Raw genomic sequence first — 17009 nt, forward strand, 5'->3', positions numbered from 1 at the left:
GAGCTGCTCCATCCTGACCCCACAGTTTCCTCACACACAGGAGGGCAGCAGCCCCCAAGGAAGTGATCCTGCAGCGTGCAAGCATGCCCGGGAAAGCACTGAAAAAACCATCCTGGCTACACCCCTAGAACCAACTGGCTCTCAAGGGCCATCTGCCAGCAGAGCCCTGCAGATGCTGCCTTAGGAGAAGACTCAAATGTGATCCCTGATGTTTACACTGCGTTTCCTGATCCAGCCAGGTCGGGTGTCTGCTGTGCCTCCATAAACAGCTGCTCGGCTGGGGACAGAACAGAGCTTCTTGCTGTGACACCTGAGATGGGTTTGGTGACAAGACTTCCTTCTCCACCTCCTGCCCTACAGGGAGAGCGTGGCCTCACTTCCAAGGATATGTTTCATGCCTGAATGGGAAAAGCCTTTTGGAAAGGCCACTTTTCACAGCAGATCCCTCCCTGCACACAGGGAGAGCATGCTGTCCCTGGGAGATCCCCCACCACAGAACCATCACCACGGTAGCAGTGACGGGATGTCCCTGCCTGGAGGATGCCATGTCCTGCACAACCAGGTGTCCCAGCACCCACGCCCCACGGCCAGTGACTCATCTGAACGCTGGGATTCACAGCCAAACTTTCATCCAGCTGAGATTTCAGTGACCCGACACCTGCTCTGCAGACACACCACGCCATGGGGCCTCCCACAGCTGAAGCTCAGAGGATGTTTGCTGGATTTGCAGAGGCGTGTGTGCACAGGCCATGCTGGCTGGGTGCAAGGACAGCTTGGCTGGGAAGTTACACAGAATGAATGTGTGCACACCCAAGGGCTGGAAACAGCAGCAGCAGCCTTACTCATGGCCATGGTGGTGAGAAGGAGCTGGGTGAAGGGTGCCCAGCTTGGGGAGCCCCCAGAAGGGCTGTGTGTCCTGGTAATGCACCCTGATGTGACTCACACAGCCCTGACCCTACATCTCTGCCCCTGCCCTACCAAATCTGTAGGGACAGGCACCTAGGAGACTGCCTCTGTGGTTTGGGGGACAGCAGGATAGGGCTACCCACTGCCAACACCGTGCCACGATGGATTGTGACCCTTGGCATGATTTGGGCTGTTATTCATGGAGCAGAGGCCAGAGCTGGGCACCACCTGGCTCTGCGATGCCCAATGACACCCCCAGAGCTGCCTGGCCCCAGCGGTGCCGAGCTCCACAGCTCGTGACGGGGGTGATGGAGCTCAGCAGCATCCCGTGGGGCCCAGCACTTCCTCCGTGCCTGCGGAAGCGGGGTGGCAGAGCGGGGTGGCAGGAGCGACGCCCAGCATTTCACACCCAGTGTGTGGTTCCCGGGCTGGCACAGGCCCGGAGGGTGAGATACCGAGCGGCAAAGGGCAGCAAGAACCGGGGATGCACCGCCTGTGCCAGCCGTGCCCAGCAGCAGGCGGGGAGCAGCCACTATGGCACGAGTACCCCAGCCATGCTACAGCGGCCCAGGACAGGGCTGGGGTTCCCCACCAACCCCACCTGCGGAGCGCCCCGGGGCCGGGATCCTCCGCGGACCCCGGAATGGGCAGCAGCGTGTGCCAAGGAGGGGCTGCCCGGGCGACGCACCCGCACCGCGGCCGGGGGACCCGGGCACGGCCCCGCCACACCGGCGATGCCACAGCTGCGGTGCCGCGGGGCGGGGCCGATCCTGCCCTGTCCCCGTGCCTGTCCCTGTCCCTGCCCCGCTCGGCCCCGCCATCCCCCGGTACCGGCAGGTCTCGCAGCGCTCACCTCCCTGCGGGGCAGCCGGGCCTCGGTGTGCCGGAACTTGGACGCCTTGAAGCGGTTCATGGCGCTCCGGTTGTACCGCACCAAGCCTTGCTCAGCCCAGCCCAGGCCAGCCCGGCCCGGCCCCGCCGCTCCGCCCGCCCCGGCCCCGCCCCGGGCCCCGCCCCACGCGTGTCCCGTGTGTGCCGTGTCCTCGCTGTCACCGGGAGCGGGGCACAGACACCCAGCCTCGGCTCCTCGGAGCCCCCCCTGGGGTGACTGTCCGGCGTTCTGGGGATTCCCTTCCTCGCTCCCTCAGAGGCTCGTGGTCACAGCCGGCTGTCACCCAGCTCTGCTGCACACAGGGACAGCGGTTCCGGCGGGCTCGGGGCGAGCAGGACGGGGACAGCGGGAGGTTTCCAGCGCCGTGGGCTCGGCGTGCTCGCCCCCTCCACGGGCTGGCAGCCGGCGGTGAACAGACCTTTGTGTACTCATGGCTGCGGGGAAGGGAGGAGGAGGAGGCAGCGCTGGATCCGAGCCCACTGAGCCCTGTGGGCCCGGCTGTGCTGTCACCCAGGCCCGGCGGAGGCCAGGCTCGTGCCCTGCGTTCACCCGGGCTGTGACAGCGGCGGGTGCGCACAGCGGCTGGCGCGTCCCGGCCGCCGCTCAGCGCGGCGGAGCCTCGGCTGAGGAGCGCTCGGAGGCGCCAGCCCCGGTGACGAGGGCGGGAGAGAGACACGCTTGGCACGAATCGTCCTCCTCCTCTCCAGAGGAAAGCTGCTGCCTCGCTGTGGGTGCCGCGCCAGGCTGCTGCGCTGTGTGTGTGGGCGCTGCGTCACTGCGCTCGCTGTGGTTTCAGAGCCTTTATTCCCCTTTCTGTCAGATATTTCACCTGCTAGGGGAGAAGAGCATCAGCCCGGGAAGGGCGCAGACAGCTCAGGGGGCAGGTTCCCAGCTCCGCTGCACACGCAGGGGGCAGTGCCCGCTGTCCCCAGCCGTGTCCCCGCAGCGCCTCCTGCTCCGCCCCGCGGCTCCGCCGAGCTCCGCGCATGCGCAAGCATGACGCAACCACGGCCTCCGCACCGTACGCGTGCGCGGCCCGTCCCCGCTGTGCGGTGCGCAGGCGCAGCGCCGCGCGCGGGCCAAGATGGCGGCCGGGAGCGCATCGCGCTGGGTCGGGGCGGCAGCGGGGCGTGGGGCGGGGAACGCGCGGCCGCAGCTGCTGCTGCTGCTCCGCGGGCTGCGCACTCCGCCCGCCCGCGCCCCGCGCCGCCTCCTGCTGCTCCGCGCCGGGCTCTGCGCCGCGGGTGAGGGCGCCGGGGCCGGGCGGGCCGCGGGTCTTTTCCCCCGGCCATGTCCCTTCCTCCGCCCGGCCCGGCCCGGCCCTCACGGCGGCCCCTCTCCTCCTCTCCCGCAGGAACGAAACGCGCTGCCGCCGCCGCCGCCGCCGCCTTCCACAGCAGCGCGGCCCGCGCCAAGGAGGACTATTACCAGGTGCTGGGGGTGCCCCGCACCGCCACGCAGAAGGAGATCAAGAAGGCCTATTACCAGGTGCGTGGGCACCGGCCGGCAGCGAGAGCAGCCGGGGCGGGGAACAAACCCATCCCCGTGTTCGGAGCCGCTGGTGACAAGGGGAGGAGGCAGTGGGAAAGCTCAGCGCGTGGCCTTGGGGATCGCTTCCATAAGCATGGTCTGCCTGTGCTGTCATCGCTTGTCTCCTTCCAGAAGGATCTAGGGTTGTTGAGAAGATGAGGATCAGCTCATGTAGTTCCTTGTTTTGGGTTGATAAAGGAAAATGCAGAGTTTTAGTTCCTAGGAATGCATTTAGTGAGTGCCAGGCTCTGCCTGATGTGTTTTTTCTGGCATGTGAGATATGCTAAAATAAATAAGTCCTAGCTGTCCTTAATAGTTGGATCTTGTTTTTTAGTTGGCAAAGAAATACCACCCTGACACAAACAAGGACGACCCCAAAGCGAAGGAGAAGTTCTCTCAGCTAGCAGAAGCCTATGAGGTAATAGCAGGATTTTATTGTGATGAGAAGATGAAAAGATTAGAGGAGAGATGACGGGAAGCACTTCCTGTAAAACCATGGCTGGTTTTTGATGCACTTCAATCTGGAGCACCTCTGTCCCAAAAAATTATTTAGTCCCAGTATCTGACTTAGCTGCTTTGGGCTCTTTAAGTTTTCCCCTTCCTTAGCAGTGACTGGTATGGATATCACTTTCATGGAGTTACTGTCAGTTTAAATAATGAATAAAAAGCCTGTCAGCAGGTGTTTGAGACAGAGGGACTTTCACTGTGTTCCCCCAGCACTGTTTTTTGATTCCAGCACTCTTCAGCTAACATAAAAATGACCAGCTGCTTTATATAAATTATAAATTAATAAGACCTTGTCGTATTTCTGGTGTCAAGCCAAGAGACACATGGGAAGCAGCAGCTTGTTCCTAACTCCAGAGAGCTGGGTGGAGGATCCAACAGCTGAGATGCAGGGATGCTCCTGGGTCCCCTGGGTCCTGCAGTGCCCTGATGGCCCCGTTGCTTGCCCCAGGTGCTGAGTGACGAGGTGAAGAGGAAGCAGTACGATGCCTATGGCACGGCCAGCTTCGAGGCCGGCGCGGCCGGGGCGGGGCCGGGGGCAGGCCGGCAGTACTGGAGCAGCGGCCCCTCCATCGACCCCGAGGAGCTCTTCAGGAAGATCTTTGGGGAGTTCTCAGGATCCCCTTTCGGCGATTTTCAGACTGTCTTTGACCAGCCACAGGAGGTAAGAGGTGCCTTTATTTAGGAATGAAATGGGGAGCTCAAAGCAGTGTCTCTCCTCAGCTTCTTTCACAGAGCGCTCTGGGAGCTTCAGCAAGGAGTTGTTTCTGGGAATTTCAGTGTGTGAGTGTCCCATGGCATGGGGAGAGTCTTCTAGTTCTGCTAAGCTCTGCAGAAACACACCCCACACCTCCAGACAGGATATTTTTTCTGGGCTTGAGCTACTTCTTTGGTGTTTACTGACACCACCCAGTACTGCTGAGCAGTTCCATTGCTGGAGAGGCATCGTTTCTGCTGCAGGTTGATTTACATATGCCTGCTTTGATCTGTAATGCTAAAACCCACAAAATACCTTGGAACTATAAACCAGGCCTTCCAGCAATATGTTTGGCTGCTTAATTGGCTTAATTTTGCAACTTAATTAGCTCCATATTGCAGAGAGGCCCATAGTAAAATCTGTCTTGTTCTTTGTGCTGCAGCTAAGTGCTCCTTTAAGTGTTGATGGTTCATGTGTTGGCTTTGGAAGTGTTTGGTACTCCTGGTTTTACTAAAATTGACCTTTTTCATATAAGGAGAATTTCTTCTTTTGATCAGTCATCTTTACTGATGACTTTTATTTTTAAGCATTGTTTGGTATTTAGCCTAAGCTCTTCTCAATCTCCTTAAGAGCCTGTCACACCTCAGTGATGGATCTGTATCCATGTTTCCTGTGCAGTACATCATGGAACTGACATTCACCCAAGCTGCAAAAGGTGTTAACAAGGAGATAGTAGTGAACATCCAGGACTCCTGTGTGCGCTGCGATGGCAAAGGACACGAACCTGGCACCAAAGCTCAGCGCTGTCACTACTGCAATGGCACGGGCATGGTAAGTGCTGAGCAGGCACCGCTTCTGCTCTGCTTTCCTTTCTTGAGGAGAGGCACTTCATTCCATGGTGAAAAATTCTCACCACACTCATCAGCTTATCTCAGCTAAAGCTGAGTTAATAGCAGCTTGATGCTAATAGGAAGATTTTCTTTGTGTCAAGAAGCCCAGCTGAAAGTATCAGCCTTCAGGCTGGATCCTCTGCTACTGCACATCCTGGAAACCATATGAATATAATGTAACAGCTCTGAAATTCCTTGGGCAATAAATGAGTATCTTTTGACTTGTGGGGTGGAGGAAGGTGGTGATGAAGCTAACGATGGAGCAGCAGGCTTTCCATGCATCTGATTCCTTGTGTGCTTCAGTGCAGAGCTTAGTCACCATAAGGTTTTCTTGGACACTGGTAGTAATTAATGTAAATGGATTGTCTTTGGATTCATCAGAACACAGATGTTTGTAGCTCTGTAAGGAGCTTTGTTCCTTCTGGTACATTAAAGCCTAGACATTGAGGTGTGTTTCCCTCAACACACACTTGCTTGTAGTAGTGGTGGTGTTCAGTGGCAATCGGAATGCGATGGCGAGTGGATTTCAGAGCCAGCTTTCTGCTCCAGCCCCTGCTGAAGGATATCTCTGGGCAGGCTGTGATCAGAGCTCAGATGTGCTGTGTGAAAAGTCCCCTGTCAGTACTCATGGTTTGCCCACTGTGTGTTTGTTGCTCCCCAGGAGACCATCAACACGGGCCCGTTCGTGATGCGCTCCACGTGCCGGCGCTGCAGCGGCCGCGGCTCCATCATCACCACGCCCTGCGTCCTGTGTCGGGGCACGGGGCAGACCAAGCAGAAGAAGACAGTCATGGTTCCTGTGCCAGCTGGTCAGTGCTCTACCTGTCTGCTGCTCTCTCTTAAAGAACTGTACTTACTGCCAATGCCAGGCACAAATGGGGGGCAGTGTCAGACCTTCTGCTGCAGAGCAATGTCTTTAAAGGAAAGCAGGTTGAGAGCTTGGCAATGGAACAGGCTAGTGATGACATGGACCTTCTGGCCATGGACACAGATGTTTGCTCTGCCCTTCTTGAGCTTTGCTTCTTGCCTAGGTCCTCCTAGGCATGTTTTGAAGAATGAATCTCCAAAGGTTTTATTGCCATGGGTCCTTCATTTGTCCTTGATGAAGCTTGGGGAGAGATTGAGAACCCGAAAGCCTTGGCTTGGCTCAGAGGAGTGTGCTGATAGCCTTTCTCACCAGAGAGGAGAATTCAGTGGTGGCACTAAGACTTGCTTCTTTGAGACCACCCTGGGAGAGCAGCCTGTAATTTTCCTGCAGCTTGTGGAGGCTGCTGTGTTCCTTAATGCATTTCTGTAAAGAATTCTGTAGATCTGGAAGTTACAGCCATGTTGGGGGCATAGGGATCACCTCAGAGGTATTAACATGTGCTGACTCCTCCTTTGGGCTGTGGTGGCCAGCTCTTAGGATTGGCAAGAGTTATAGGTGTCCATGTGGGTTATACCCAAGGTCACATTCCCTCCTGTTTCCATTGCAGGTGTTGAGGATGGGCAGACAGTTCGCATGCCTGTGGGGAAGAAAGAAATTTTCATTACATTCAGGGTATGTATCCCAAGCTGGTTTGTTATTTAACTTGGTTGATCCCTTCTCAACTGCCTGGGAAAGGACTGCAGAATGGGCAGAGGAGGAAGAGCCAGTGATCCTTTGGAACAGCTGAGGTAATGTGATCCCTGTGAACTTTCTGAGACAGCAGGAGATCTGCATTGTAGCAAGGGGTGTAACTCTGAATCTGTTCTTGAAGAATTGCTCCTTGTTCCAGGACTGGGCCCTCAGGGTAGTGTGAATCAAAATGCAGAGTAGTTCATGCCTTGAGTTTTTAACTTGGAAATGGGAGGGAGCTGCCTGCTGGCAGGGCTGGCAGAGCTGTGAGAGGTGCCACAGGAGGCTGCATGATGAAGTGTCCTGCAGATCCACCTTCAGGGCTGCTTTGTATCTGTGCTGTAGCTGGGCCTCCTGTCGGAATCCTGCCAGGCACATTCTTGTTGAGAAGATTTTTTTCAGCATCTTTCATGGTGCAGGAGGGTTTAATTCTCTTCCAGCCTATTAGGCCACTGCAAAGGTGATTCGTGTCCTTCTCACTTTTGGCTTTCTTCCTTGTCCTTGCTGGACAAGGCAGTGTCTGTCTCTCAGAACCATAGTGACATGGATAAACTAACAGCAGGATTAGGGGAAGGAGTTCCTGAAGGATCCTTCCAGTCCTTTGGCTAATTCAGTTATGTCAAGATCTGTGTTTTCTAGAAGACCAAATATTAACTCACAGTTCTTAGCCATGCAGTTTGGGGATGGGATGTTTTTTTCCTGAGAGGCTTGGGAGCAGTTTCCCAGGAGAGCTCACTGCTCTTTGGACCTTTCCTGCCCTCCAGGTTCAGAAGAGCTCTGTGTTCCGACGAAACGGAGCCGACATCCACTCGGATCTCCTGATCTCAGTAGCTCAGGCCGTGCTGGGAGGCACAGCCCGCTGTCAAGGCTTGTATGAGACAATCAACATCACAGTGAGTACCAATCTACTGGGCATGAATCAGTGGGGCACAGCAAAGGCTTCTCCTTTGTTGCAAAGGTGGGGAATATCTCCTAAGTCTGCCAGTATTGCATTTCAGACTCCTTCAGGATTGAGCCTTGGGTAGTTTGTGAGCTGCCTGGTCACAGCTTCTTTCCTGTTGCTCTGTAGGGATGTGTCCCAATGCATGAGCATACCAGAGCTCTCCCATCCTACTTTAGAGCTATTGGAGAAGCAGATAATTTTTATGGATGTGTGATTATTATATAAATGTTGAATTAGAGTAGTAAATGTGACACCTGTGTATTTATAGATACCCCCTGGTATTCAGCCAGACCAGAAAATTCGGATGAGTGGGAAAGGCATTCCCAAGGTCAACAGCTATGGCTATGGAGACCACTACATCCACATAAAGATAAAAGTTCCTCAGTAAGTAGAGCTGAAACAAGTTCCTGTGAAATCTTAAAAACTTTTTGCAAAAAAGGTTGTTTGGAAGCTGTGAAAATTCAGTGAGGTGAAATGCACTGGGTCCTATCTCTCCTCTTCCACTGAGAGTTCTTTATAGAGCATTCCTTACAGATGGCTCATTTAAAGAATACGTGGATTCCTGGTGTATTCCTACACAATGTACTCATGTCCCTGCCCCTCGTGGGTGCTGCTGGGGGAGGTTAGGGAGGGCCCTGTCCCCAGGCTGTCCCTGAGCCCGTGTCCTGGTGCCACAGGAGGCTGACGGATCGCCAGCGAGCCTTAATGATGAGCTACGCCGAGGACGAGGCCGACGTGGAGGGCACGGTGAACGGGGTCACCAACACAGCCTCAGGTGAGCAGGGGGAGCTCCTGCCCTTCCCTGGGCAGCTGCTGGGAGTGCAGAGAGCTCCCTGAGCATTCCTGGGGAGCAAGGTGAGCCAGGGTCACCGTGAGGCCTGTGGCAGCACAGCCTGGTGTAACAGAAATAGTTCAGTGCGGTATTAACAGGCTGGAGCACACGGCAGGGAGGCAGCCTCTTCCCAGGAGGCTTATTCCAGTACTTACTGAGCAAATCCCTGTGTGAGCAGAGAGCAAGCACTGAGTACTGCAGGGTCCAGACAAGCTGTGCTGATGAGTGCCTCCTGCTCCCTGCTTCCTCTGTGCCAGGACTTGCCTTGAAGCAGGAAAGCAAATGTGCTTCGGGCCAGTTTCCTGTGTGATCCCAACCCAGTGTGCTTCTGAGGGCACAGGGCTGTTTCTCCTGGAATGCTGATAGGGGTTTCAGTTAGGGCTATATTCTGTGTGTGTGGGGAAACCTGGAGTGTCCTTTGGTGCCAGTGTCAGCTCTGGTCAGTGCCGTGGAGGAGTGAAGGCAGCTGGGAGCTTTGTGAAGCTGCTCTCCAGCTACAGATGGAAAATTGAGATTCAGCAATTATGTTTTAAGTTTCAGAGATGAGGTGCTTGGAAGAGGCAGCAGCTAAAGGCACAACATATAGTAAAATAGTAAGGAAGGAGCTTTGTCTCTCTCTACTGGAAAGCAGTTTTTTCTTTGCTTAACTGGAACAATGAACTTCTTGAAGTCTGCTGGATTTTGGTTTTGGTTTGAAATCCAACAGGGTGTTTATGACTAGGTAAAAGTGAGAGCCTTTTGGAGCTGCTTAATGATCCTAGGATTTGCTCTACTACATGCCAAAGAGTGAGAAATACAGGCTTAAGTGCAGGATCTACCAAATACTTCCCAGTGCTGTTTTATAGTGCTTTCCTAACACAGAAATTATGTCTTTCCAATATTACATTCAGCCTTGTGGGAAGGGCAGAGAGCTCTGAGCACTGAATTTCCTTTCCAGTTTTTTAAAGGCGTTTATGTGCCAAAGAGAAAAAAACCCCACTCTTGAAACTAATTTTTTAAAAAGCAAACCTGCCAGTTTTTACCATGATGATGCAGCAATGTGGGTTAAAACAACGCCAGTAGGTTGCAGTATAGAGACAGGCTGTGCTGAGGGGGGCGTGTCCTGCCTCAGGATTTCTTTCCATTGCATCAGTCCCAGCCCAGCACTCAGCCTAGGGACGTTGGGGAGCACCTGACTCCGTGTTCTCTGTGCACAAAGAAGGCTTGAGGGGGCATTTGGGATCTTGTTATTGATGGTTTTACTGTAGAAAAAAGCAGATTAGCAAAGAGGTCAGCTTTGTTCTTGTTACAGCTACTTCTGAGGGACAAAGAAGTTCTCAGGACAATTTGAACATTCCATATCTGGACAGTTGGTCTGAAATACTTGTAGCCTTTTTCATTCTACACCAGTTAATTTTCTGCTTCATACTGTCTAAGCATCGCTTGCAGTGGCACAAATCAGGCTCCTGCTGTGCTTTTGCACTGCTTTGCAAGGACACAACCTTGAAACGGGAAGAACTTTCAGGGACCACCAGTATAGATTTTTTAATCTTATAAAGTTTTGGCTGGCTGTGATAGAGTTCACCACTTGTTTTTAGTGGCAGACTCTCAGTTCCAAGCACTTATTTCCAAAGCCTATGGAGTCCCTGACTCTGTGCAGCACAAGAATTCCCTTGCCTGGGCTGGGGAGAGGGGAAGGGAACAGCTCAGCACCTGAGCTCATGGTTGGCTTTTCCACTTCTGGGATCCAGGCTCTCCAGTGCTTCCACTGCAAGGGTCCAGCTCGCTGCCAGGTGCAGCCCTGGACGTGAGGGAGCAGCACAAGCAGCTGCTTTCTCTTGGCCCTTCCCTGTCTGAAGCACCCCTGTGGTCCTGCTGGGAGATGTCTGACTGCAGCCCTTTGCTGTTTGTGTCCAGGTGGCAGGGCCACGGCTAGCGCTGACGCAGGCGGGGATAGGCCTGAGGCTCAGGAGAACAAGGAGGGATTCCTTTCCAAACTTAAGAAAATGTTTACCTCCTGACACCCCATCCGAGGTAGGAGGCCTCTTGTGTTTCACTGTTGTCTTTGCCCCACACCGAGCACTTCTTGGGAGGTGGAAGCACAATAGCACAGCATTGCTTCTCACTTAGCCTCAGGCCTTCCAGCCATGGGTGTGCACTAGCCCTGGGACCTGGAGCAACAAGCCAGGGATTAAAGTGCATTGTTGCTACAGCAAAGAGCAGCACAGATGCTGGGTGTTCCCTTGGGGAGGTGGCTGGCCTCTCCTGCAGCTCTGCTGCTGGAGATGTGCCCAGTGCCAAGCACTGAGCATGTTCCCATGAGCTGGTCCCACTGGGACCAGGTTCTGCCACACAAATCCTGGGCTGCAGAGCCAGTGCTGCTGGCACACTTGGGCTGGATTCACCCCTGGCACGGCCTTACAGCACCAGGGAGGAGCCAGCCCTGTCACAGAGCACAGCAAATGCCACTGTGCATCACTGCAGTGTAACTCAGGTGCTTCAGCTGGTGCTGACGTGTTATGAGGGAGCACCAAGACTTGGAATCATCTACAGCAGACAGAGTCTTAGATTCCAGGGGCTCAGCTTTGCAGGCTTTAAAGCTGGCTGTGCTGTAGGGCTGAGAGTGTGACAGCAGGTCAGGAGGGGAGGTGCTCCCGCAGAGGGCTGTGTGCTGATACAGCCAGGAAAATGTAACCTTCCTCTCACTTCAACTGCAGGAAAGCGTTCTACTGGCAACTAGGAGACAGCAGCAGCAGGTCATCCACGCAGTTGGGGGTGAATCTTTCTGGCAGCCAGGCTCTGGAGGACGCAGGATGTCAGTCAGCAGCACAGCAAGAATCCCAGCTGGAGAGGCCACGGACTACAGAGGCACCAACACAAACCCCACCCACTGTCTTAGGAACTGGCAGTGAAGGAAAACACCAACTTTGCAGAAGTGTGGTTATCTGGAGGCTGCTCCACAACCCTACTGCTGCTGGAAGATTATTTGATAAAAATTGAAGTATTATTTAGAATCCAAAGAACAGGAAATGTGAAATCAATATTGCAGCGCAGAGCAACAGTTTGCTGTATGGAGGCCAAGGCCACCAACTGCTCACTCAGTGCCCTTTGGGATGCCAGGTGAACTCTCCAGGAGACTTGGTGAGTCAGAGAGGTCCAACCTTAATCTTAACGCCAGCCCTGCTGCCCTGCACAGCTCCAAGTGGAATCTCCCTGGGGCTTGCTGGTGTCTGAGCCCAGCTGGCCTGGCTCCCTCACAGCCCTGGGCTTTCTCTATCCTGCTGATTGTCTGCACAGAGCAGTGATGGAATCTGCACTTTGCCTCAAGTTTATCCTCCAAATAACTAAAGTTACCACACAACTGCTGTTGCTTCTGGACTGCTACAAGTCAATCACTGAGCCCTTTGCCAGTTGGGGACAAAAATCTTTTATTACTTTAGTGCAACACCCATAGAGTAAAGGATTGGTCAAATATCGTTGTTTTACTTGTGTGAAAGTGCAAGTGAGGTGGATCACTCCTTCCAGATGCAGCTGAGCTCTTGCAGTGAGTATTCCATGGTTACTGTAGCCTGCTGTGTTTGTGATACCGTGCAGGTACCATCAGCCCAGTACTCATCAGTTCAACACCAGTTAAACAGGGACATGCTGTAGTCTCGCCCTTCTTAATTTGATGAAATAAAGCACGCAGTTGCCTCCTGATTAAACTCCTGTAAAGTGATTCTGTACCCATGTAAATAAGATGGACTTCATAAAGATATTTAACACATGCTGTGCCTTGCTGCCTTGTCTACTATTCTACCTGCTCTGTCACCTCCTTTCCCTCCCCTAGCAACAGGAGTGAAGGCTGGGACAAGGAGGGGACAGGGTTGGGTGGCTCCAGCATTGCTAGGGCCTGGGATTCACTTTAAACACAAAGCTGCAGCACTTCAGGTACAAGAGAGTTTTTCACCAAACCTTGGACAGGCTTGAAAAAGTCGAGTTTTATCTCCGCTCATTGGGACAGTGACTAAAATTAGCCTCAGGAGCCCAAGGACCACGACCAGAGCTGTATGATGAGGAATCAGGCTCAGCTTTTGTGTTACCCTCACAGGAAGTCACTGCAGTCCCTGCTTGCTGGGGTGACACTAGGCCTCCATCTCTCCAGTGGCTTAGCTGCAGTGCCCAAACCAGATCCATAGAGAAATGCCTGTCTTCTGTTTGCTTGGGAGCCTGCAGCAGCCCTGGCTATGGATACCTGGGGTACACACCTTCAGCCCACCACGTGCTGCCTGGGAAGGAAGTGATCCTGGGAAAACAAGCCCCACCACCCTAAAACATCCACAGTGATTAAAGCAACACCTGAGGACAGAGTGCAAAGGCAGTGCTTCTACCACCCCTCTGCCTGTGCTTAGCTCTTATTGTAGCTGCCTAAACAGCCCCAGCCAGCTGCAGTAGCACGCACATGGGCCAAGCTCTCCCCAGCTGGGGCAGGATCAGCCTCTCCCTGAGGCACTATTGGGAAGGCAGCATGGCTCAGGGCACCTCCCCTCTGCTGCTAGAAACCAGGGAGGAAGAGGAGGGAGGGGAGGCTCAGAAGGCATTCTTGTTGTCCCCCACCCACTGCTGGAAGGTGCGGGCCTTGGGGTTCAGCTTCATGGTCAGGGCCACGTTCCGATCTGGCTTCAGGGTGTAGAATCGGAACATGGCAGCCATCTCCTTGGCCCCAGGGAACTCCCGCTTCTCATACTCCTCAGGAGTGATCTGCCAACAGATTTGGGGAAAAAACTCATTCAGAGGCTGCTGGGGCTTCCCCTCAGCCCCTCAGTGGGGGGATGTGATGAGGGCTCTGTTACAGGAGCCTGTCACAGCACTGCACTGGTCTGGAGGGCTCTGCAAGGCACTGCTGCTGGGGTTGGGCACAGGGTGCAGCCCTGCCTGGCAGGAACAGCCCAGGGCCAGCACCCAGGTCTGCCATCTGACCCAGCTGGCCAGGGTCTGCAGCAGCTAGGAGGGAGCCCTTCCTCACATGACAGCTTTGGCTGAGGGCTTCTAGAAACTGGGTGCTACAGGAGGCAATTCAGGTTGCCACCTGGCACCCAAAACATCCTTCCCTGCCTGTATCAAAGGGTTTGGTTCACTGAGCTTCTGGAAGAGCAGAAGCTGCAGGGAGCAACAGAAGGGCTTGGTGTCTAAGGAAATGCACTTTATCCTCAGGGCAGGGAACCACCACACCCCTAATCCATTGTATTGGCCTGAGGCACAACGGAAATGCAAACGAAGATTAAAAATAAGTCACGAAAGGGCAGGGAGTGGTCATGGGTGTTGTTAACAGTGACACAGCACAGTGGCCAGGAAATGTTGTAATGGTGACACAGCAAAGCTCCAGGGCAAGCCCTGCTGAAGGGAAAGGCACCCAGCACCCACCCCTGTTGTGCAGGTGCCCATCCCTGACTCCCCTGGAGACTTCCCAGCTCAGTTCTCCCTCGGAGCCAGGCACAGACCTGCCCGGGCACATCTGTGCACTCCACAAACGTGAGAGCAGTGACAATACCAACAGGGCACAGTTGGTGCCAAGCTGTGCTCCAGCCACAGCCAGGGCCAGCAGCACTAACCCTGGACACCAGGGCTGGGCTGCACCAGAACCAGCTAGGAGTCCCTCAGCAACATCACCTACACCAAGGGACACTTCCTACCTTGCTGGCTGTCACATTCTTGCCCGTCTGCTGGGAGATGATTGCAGCGTACTCTGCCTCGGTGAGCTTGCCCGTGCTGAGCCCTATCACTTGGCCAATGTACTCCCCTGGAGACTTAAGCAGGCAAAGCACAATGGGCCCAAGGTCCTCCACAGCCATGGCATCCATTGGGGTGTCCCCCATGGGCAGCTCTGTATGGAGAGATTGATCCCAGCTGGAGTGCAGCCCAGCCCTGAGCAGCTACAGTGCAGTTTGCAGCTCCCAGTCCCTGGCCATGAGGTGAGGGAGGGATGAGAGCACCCATCAGCCTGGCACGGCAGGAGAGCAGGGCTGAGCTCAGAGACCTCGACCCCAGAGCAGCACCGTGAGTGGCCTGCAGCCCCACCACCTCCACACCCCAAACACAGGCACTTGGGGTGTCCAGAGCTGCTCTGGCATCTGCAGAACAGCCCCCAGCACCACAAACAGCCCCAGGATCTTGCTGATTTCCTGCAGGCCACCAAAACCAGGTCTGAAGCCCATAATGCAGCTGGCTGTGGTCAAGCTGAAAGAGGCCTCTTCACCCTACCTGCCCAGAGCCCTGGCAGTGTCTCCACCCCTCAGTGGGATGAGGACAGTCACAGGACAGTGACCCACAGAGCTCCTGCTTACCCAGGACAAAGGTGTCTCCCTGTTTCTTCTGCGGCTTGAAGATGGAGAGGAAGTTCTCGAAGTAGAACGGCAGCCGGATGATGGTGGTGGGAACCCCAATTTTTTTGAAGTATTCCTCTACCACGCCTTTGCCATCAAAGTGCAGCACCTCCAGCCGGCCCCCTGTCAGCTTGTGCACATTCTCCAGGCCACTGAACACAACGTGGCGCAGACCCTGGCGCTTGGACAGGTCAGCCAGATGCTGTCCCTGGGCACAGGGAGAAACCAGCCATGAAGAGGGGAATGGGACATCCCCAGCATCCCCACACCTTCCCTTTTCTCTGGGGAGGATCCAACTCCCACCAGCCCTCAGCTGGGTCCAGGACTGAGCACAGTGAGTTGTCCAAGTGGAGCTGAATACTCTCCTAATCCTGTCCTACTTAAGAAAGACCACACACCCACCAAACATGCAAGCACCAGCATAAAGAATCTGCCTGGACAACATACCTGCCCTAAACTATCTTATCTTTTGTTTGTTGCTATCCAGGTGTGGCACCTCTGCAGTATCTGTCCCTGGGTGAGCACCACCCTTGGGATCTCTGATACTGCAGGATTTTGGCCTCGAGGCTGCAAGCACAGAGAGTTACAGGTCTGCAGGCAGCAACACTCCCAGCTCTGCCCTGAGAGGGCTCTGAGGAGCCAAGTGCTCCCACTCCTGCTACTCCAGGTCCTGGGAACTGCTTTCCATACAAATACACCAACTCCCTGAAGGCACCAGGCCCCGGAGCCATGCAACTGTGAGGGAACAGAGAACAAGTCCTGGCTTTGAAAGAACTGTGACCTGCTGTTTCTGAGGCCTTGGGGTCTTCTGGACTGACCACTCAAACCATCAGGGCTGCCACGGCTGCTCCAAGAGCTGTCCCCACTTTGATGCTACTCACGATCGACCCTGCCAGATCATTCCACATGGGGTCTCAGTTAATGTCAGGACAGCTACCTGCTCGATTTCCTTCTCCTTGCTGCAGTGTTCCCAGAAGTTGGTGACAATAAAGGCTCCGTAGGCACCCGCCAAGGCCCGCTCCAGCGATGCCTTGTCGTCCTGATCCGCCTTCACCACCTCGGCTCCCTTCCGCCTCAGCTCCTCCGCCTCCTTCTTACCGGGGCTCCGCGTCACCGCGCGCACCGCGAAGGTGCCATCGTCCAGCAGCGCCCGGGCCACGCTGCCCCCCTGGGCCCCTGCAGGAGCAGCCGCTCAGGGCCCGGGACTCCGGGATGCGCTGGGGCGGCGGGACGGAGCCACACGGACCGAGGCCCGCTCGCTCCCCGCGCTCCTCACCCTCCCTCCCGGCCGCTCGGGCACCGCCGACCCCTCCGCCCCTCGCCCATCCCGGGCTCGCCCCGAGCACTCACCGGTGGCCCCGAACACCACGATCAGCTTCTTCCCAGCCATGCAGCAGCGAGGGCGGTCCCGGGGCTCTGGCAGGGCGACAAGCAGCGAGGTGGCACGGCCGCGGCTCAGCCCCCGGAGCGGTCCCGGGAGGGGGGACGGAGGAGAGGAGGAAGCAGGGCGGGAGCGGGGCCATTGCCGGTCCCGGGGGGCAGCGGGGCGGGAGCGGGGCCATGGCCGGTCCCGGGGGGCAGCGGGCGGGGCGGGACGGGGGAGGGAGCGGGGCCATCGCTGGTCCCGGGGCACCGAGCACGATTCCCCTCACACGGCTTCTCACCTCGGCTCGGTTCGGGTTCGATCGGTTCGGGTTCGGTCGGCTCCGCCCGGATTGGTTCGGGTTCAATCGCCTCCGTCCGGATCACTTCGTGTTTACTCGGCTGGGCTAGAGCTGAGTACGTTCGTCTCTTATGACTGACCCGATTGTGTTCGGCTCCGCCCGCCTGTACTCCGCCGCGCCCGTCCGGGCGGGGCTCAGCTGTCCATCCCCTCC

The 17009-nt window shown here is 55.6% G+C and overlaps 3 protein-coding genes across 4 annotated transcripts in view; 1 reads left to right on the forward strand and 2 right to left on the reverse strand.

The window, feature by feature from the left end:
* The window catches only part of CORO7 (coronin 7), a 33894-nt gene extending 32002 nt beyond the window's left edge, over positions 1-1892 (reverse strand). Inside the window, exon 1 of the mRNA XM_079320512.1 lies at positions 1760-1892. Within this exon, the coding sequence (XP_079176638.1) occupies positions 1760-1819 (60 nt within the window). The 5' untranslated portion in view covers positions 1820-1892. The remainder of the gene's footprint in view (positions 1-1759) is intronic.
* A 942-nt stretch (positions 1893-2834) lies between these two features.
* On the forward strand, positions 2835-12535 carry DNAJA3 (DnaJ heat shock protein family (Hsp40) member A3). Of its 2 annotated transcripts, XM_079320538.1 has the most exons (12): positions 2835-3042; positions 3153-3286; positions 3663-3746; positions 4284-4496; positions 5208-5360; positions 6081-6228; positions 6895-6959; positions 7781-7909; positions 8228-8343; positions 8637-8734; positions 10688-10804; positions 11488-12535. In XM_079320538.1, exons 1-11 carry the CDS (start codon positions 2883-2885, stop codon positions 10789-10791), a joined length of 1404 nt encoding a protein of 467 aa, XP_079176664.1. In that variant the 5' UTR covers positions 2835-2882; the 3' UTR covers positions 10792-10804; positions 11488-12535. The 2 variants fall into 2 exon arrangements, with proteins under 2 accessions (XP_079176664.1, XP_079176665.1); XM_079320539.1 differs by lacking the exon at positions 10688-10804 and having other exon boundaries at positions 2837-3042.
* A 92-nt stretch (positions 12536-12627) lies between these two features.
* On the reverse strand, positions 12628-16882 carry NMRAL1 (NmrA like redox sensor 1). Its single transcript, XM_079320540.1, has 6 exons — positions 16797-16882; positions 16483-16548; positions 16070-16308; positions 15094-15340; positions 14443-14633; positions 12628-13510 (listed from the first exon to the last, which is right to left on the reverse strand). The coding sequence occupies exons 2-6, from the start codon at positions 16520-16522 to the stop codon at positions 13340-13342; spliced, it is 888 nt and encodes a 295-aa protein (XP_079176666.1). The 5' UTR covers positions 16523-16548; positions 16797-16882; the 3' UTR covers positions 12628-13339.
* Positions 16883-17009: the final 127 nt, after the last annotated feature.

The sequence above is a fragment of the Erithacus rubecula genome (assembly GCF_903797595.1).
Source record: "Erithacus rubecula genome assembly, chromosome: 17".
Lineage (NCBI taxonomy): Eukaryota > Metazoa > Chordata > Aves > Passeriformes > Muscicapidae > Erithacus > Erithacus rubecula.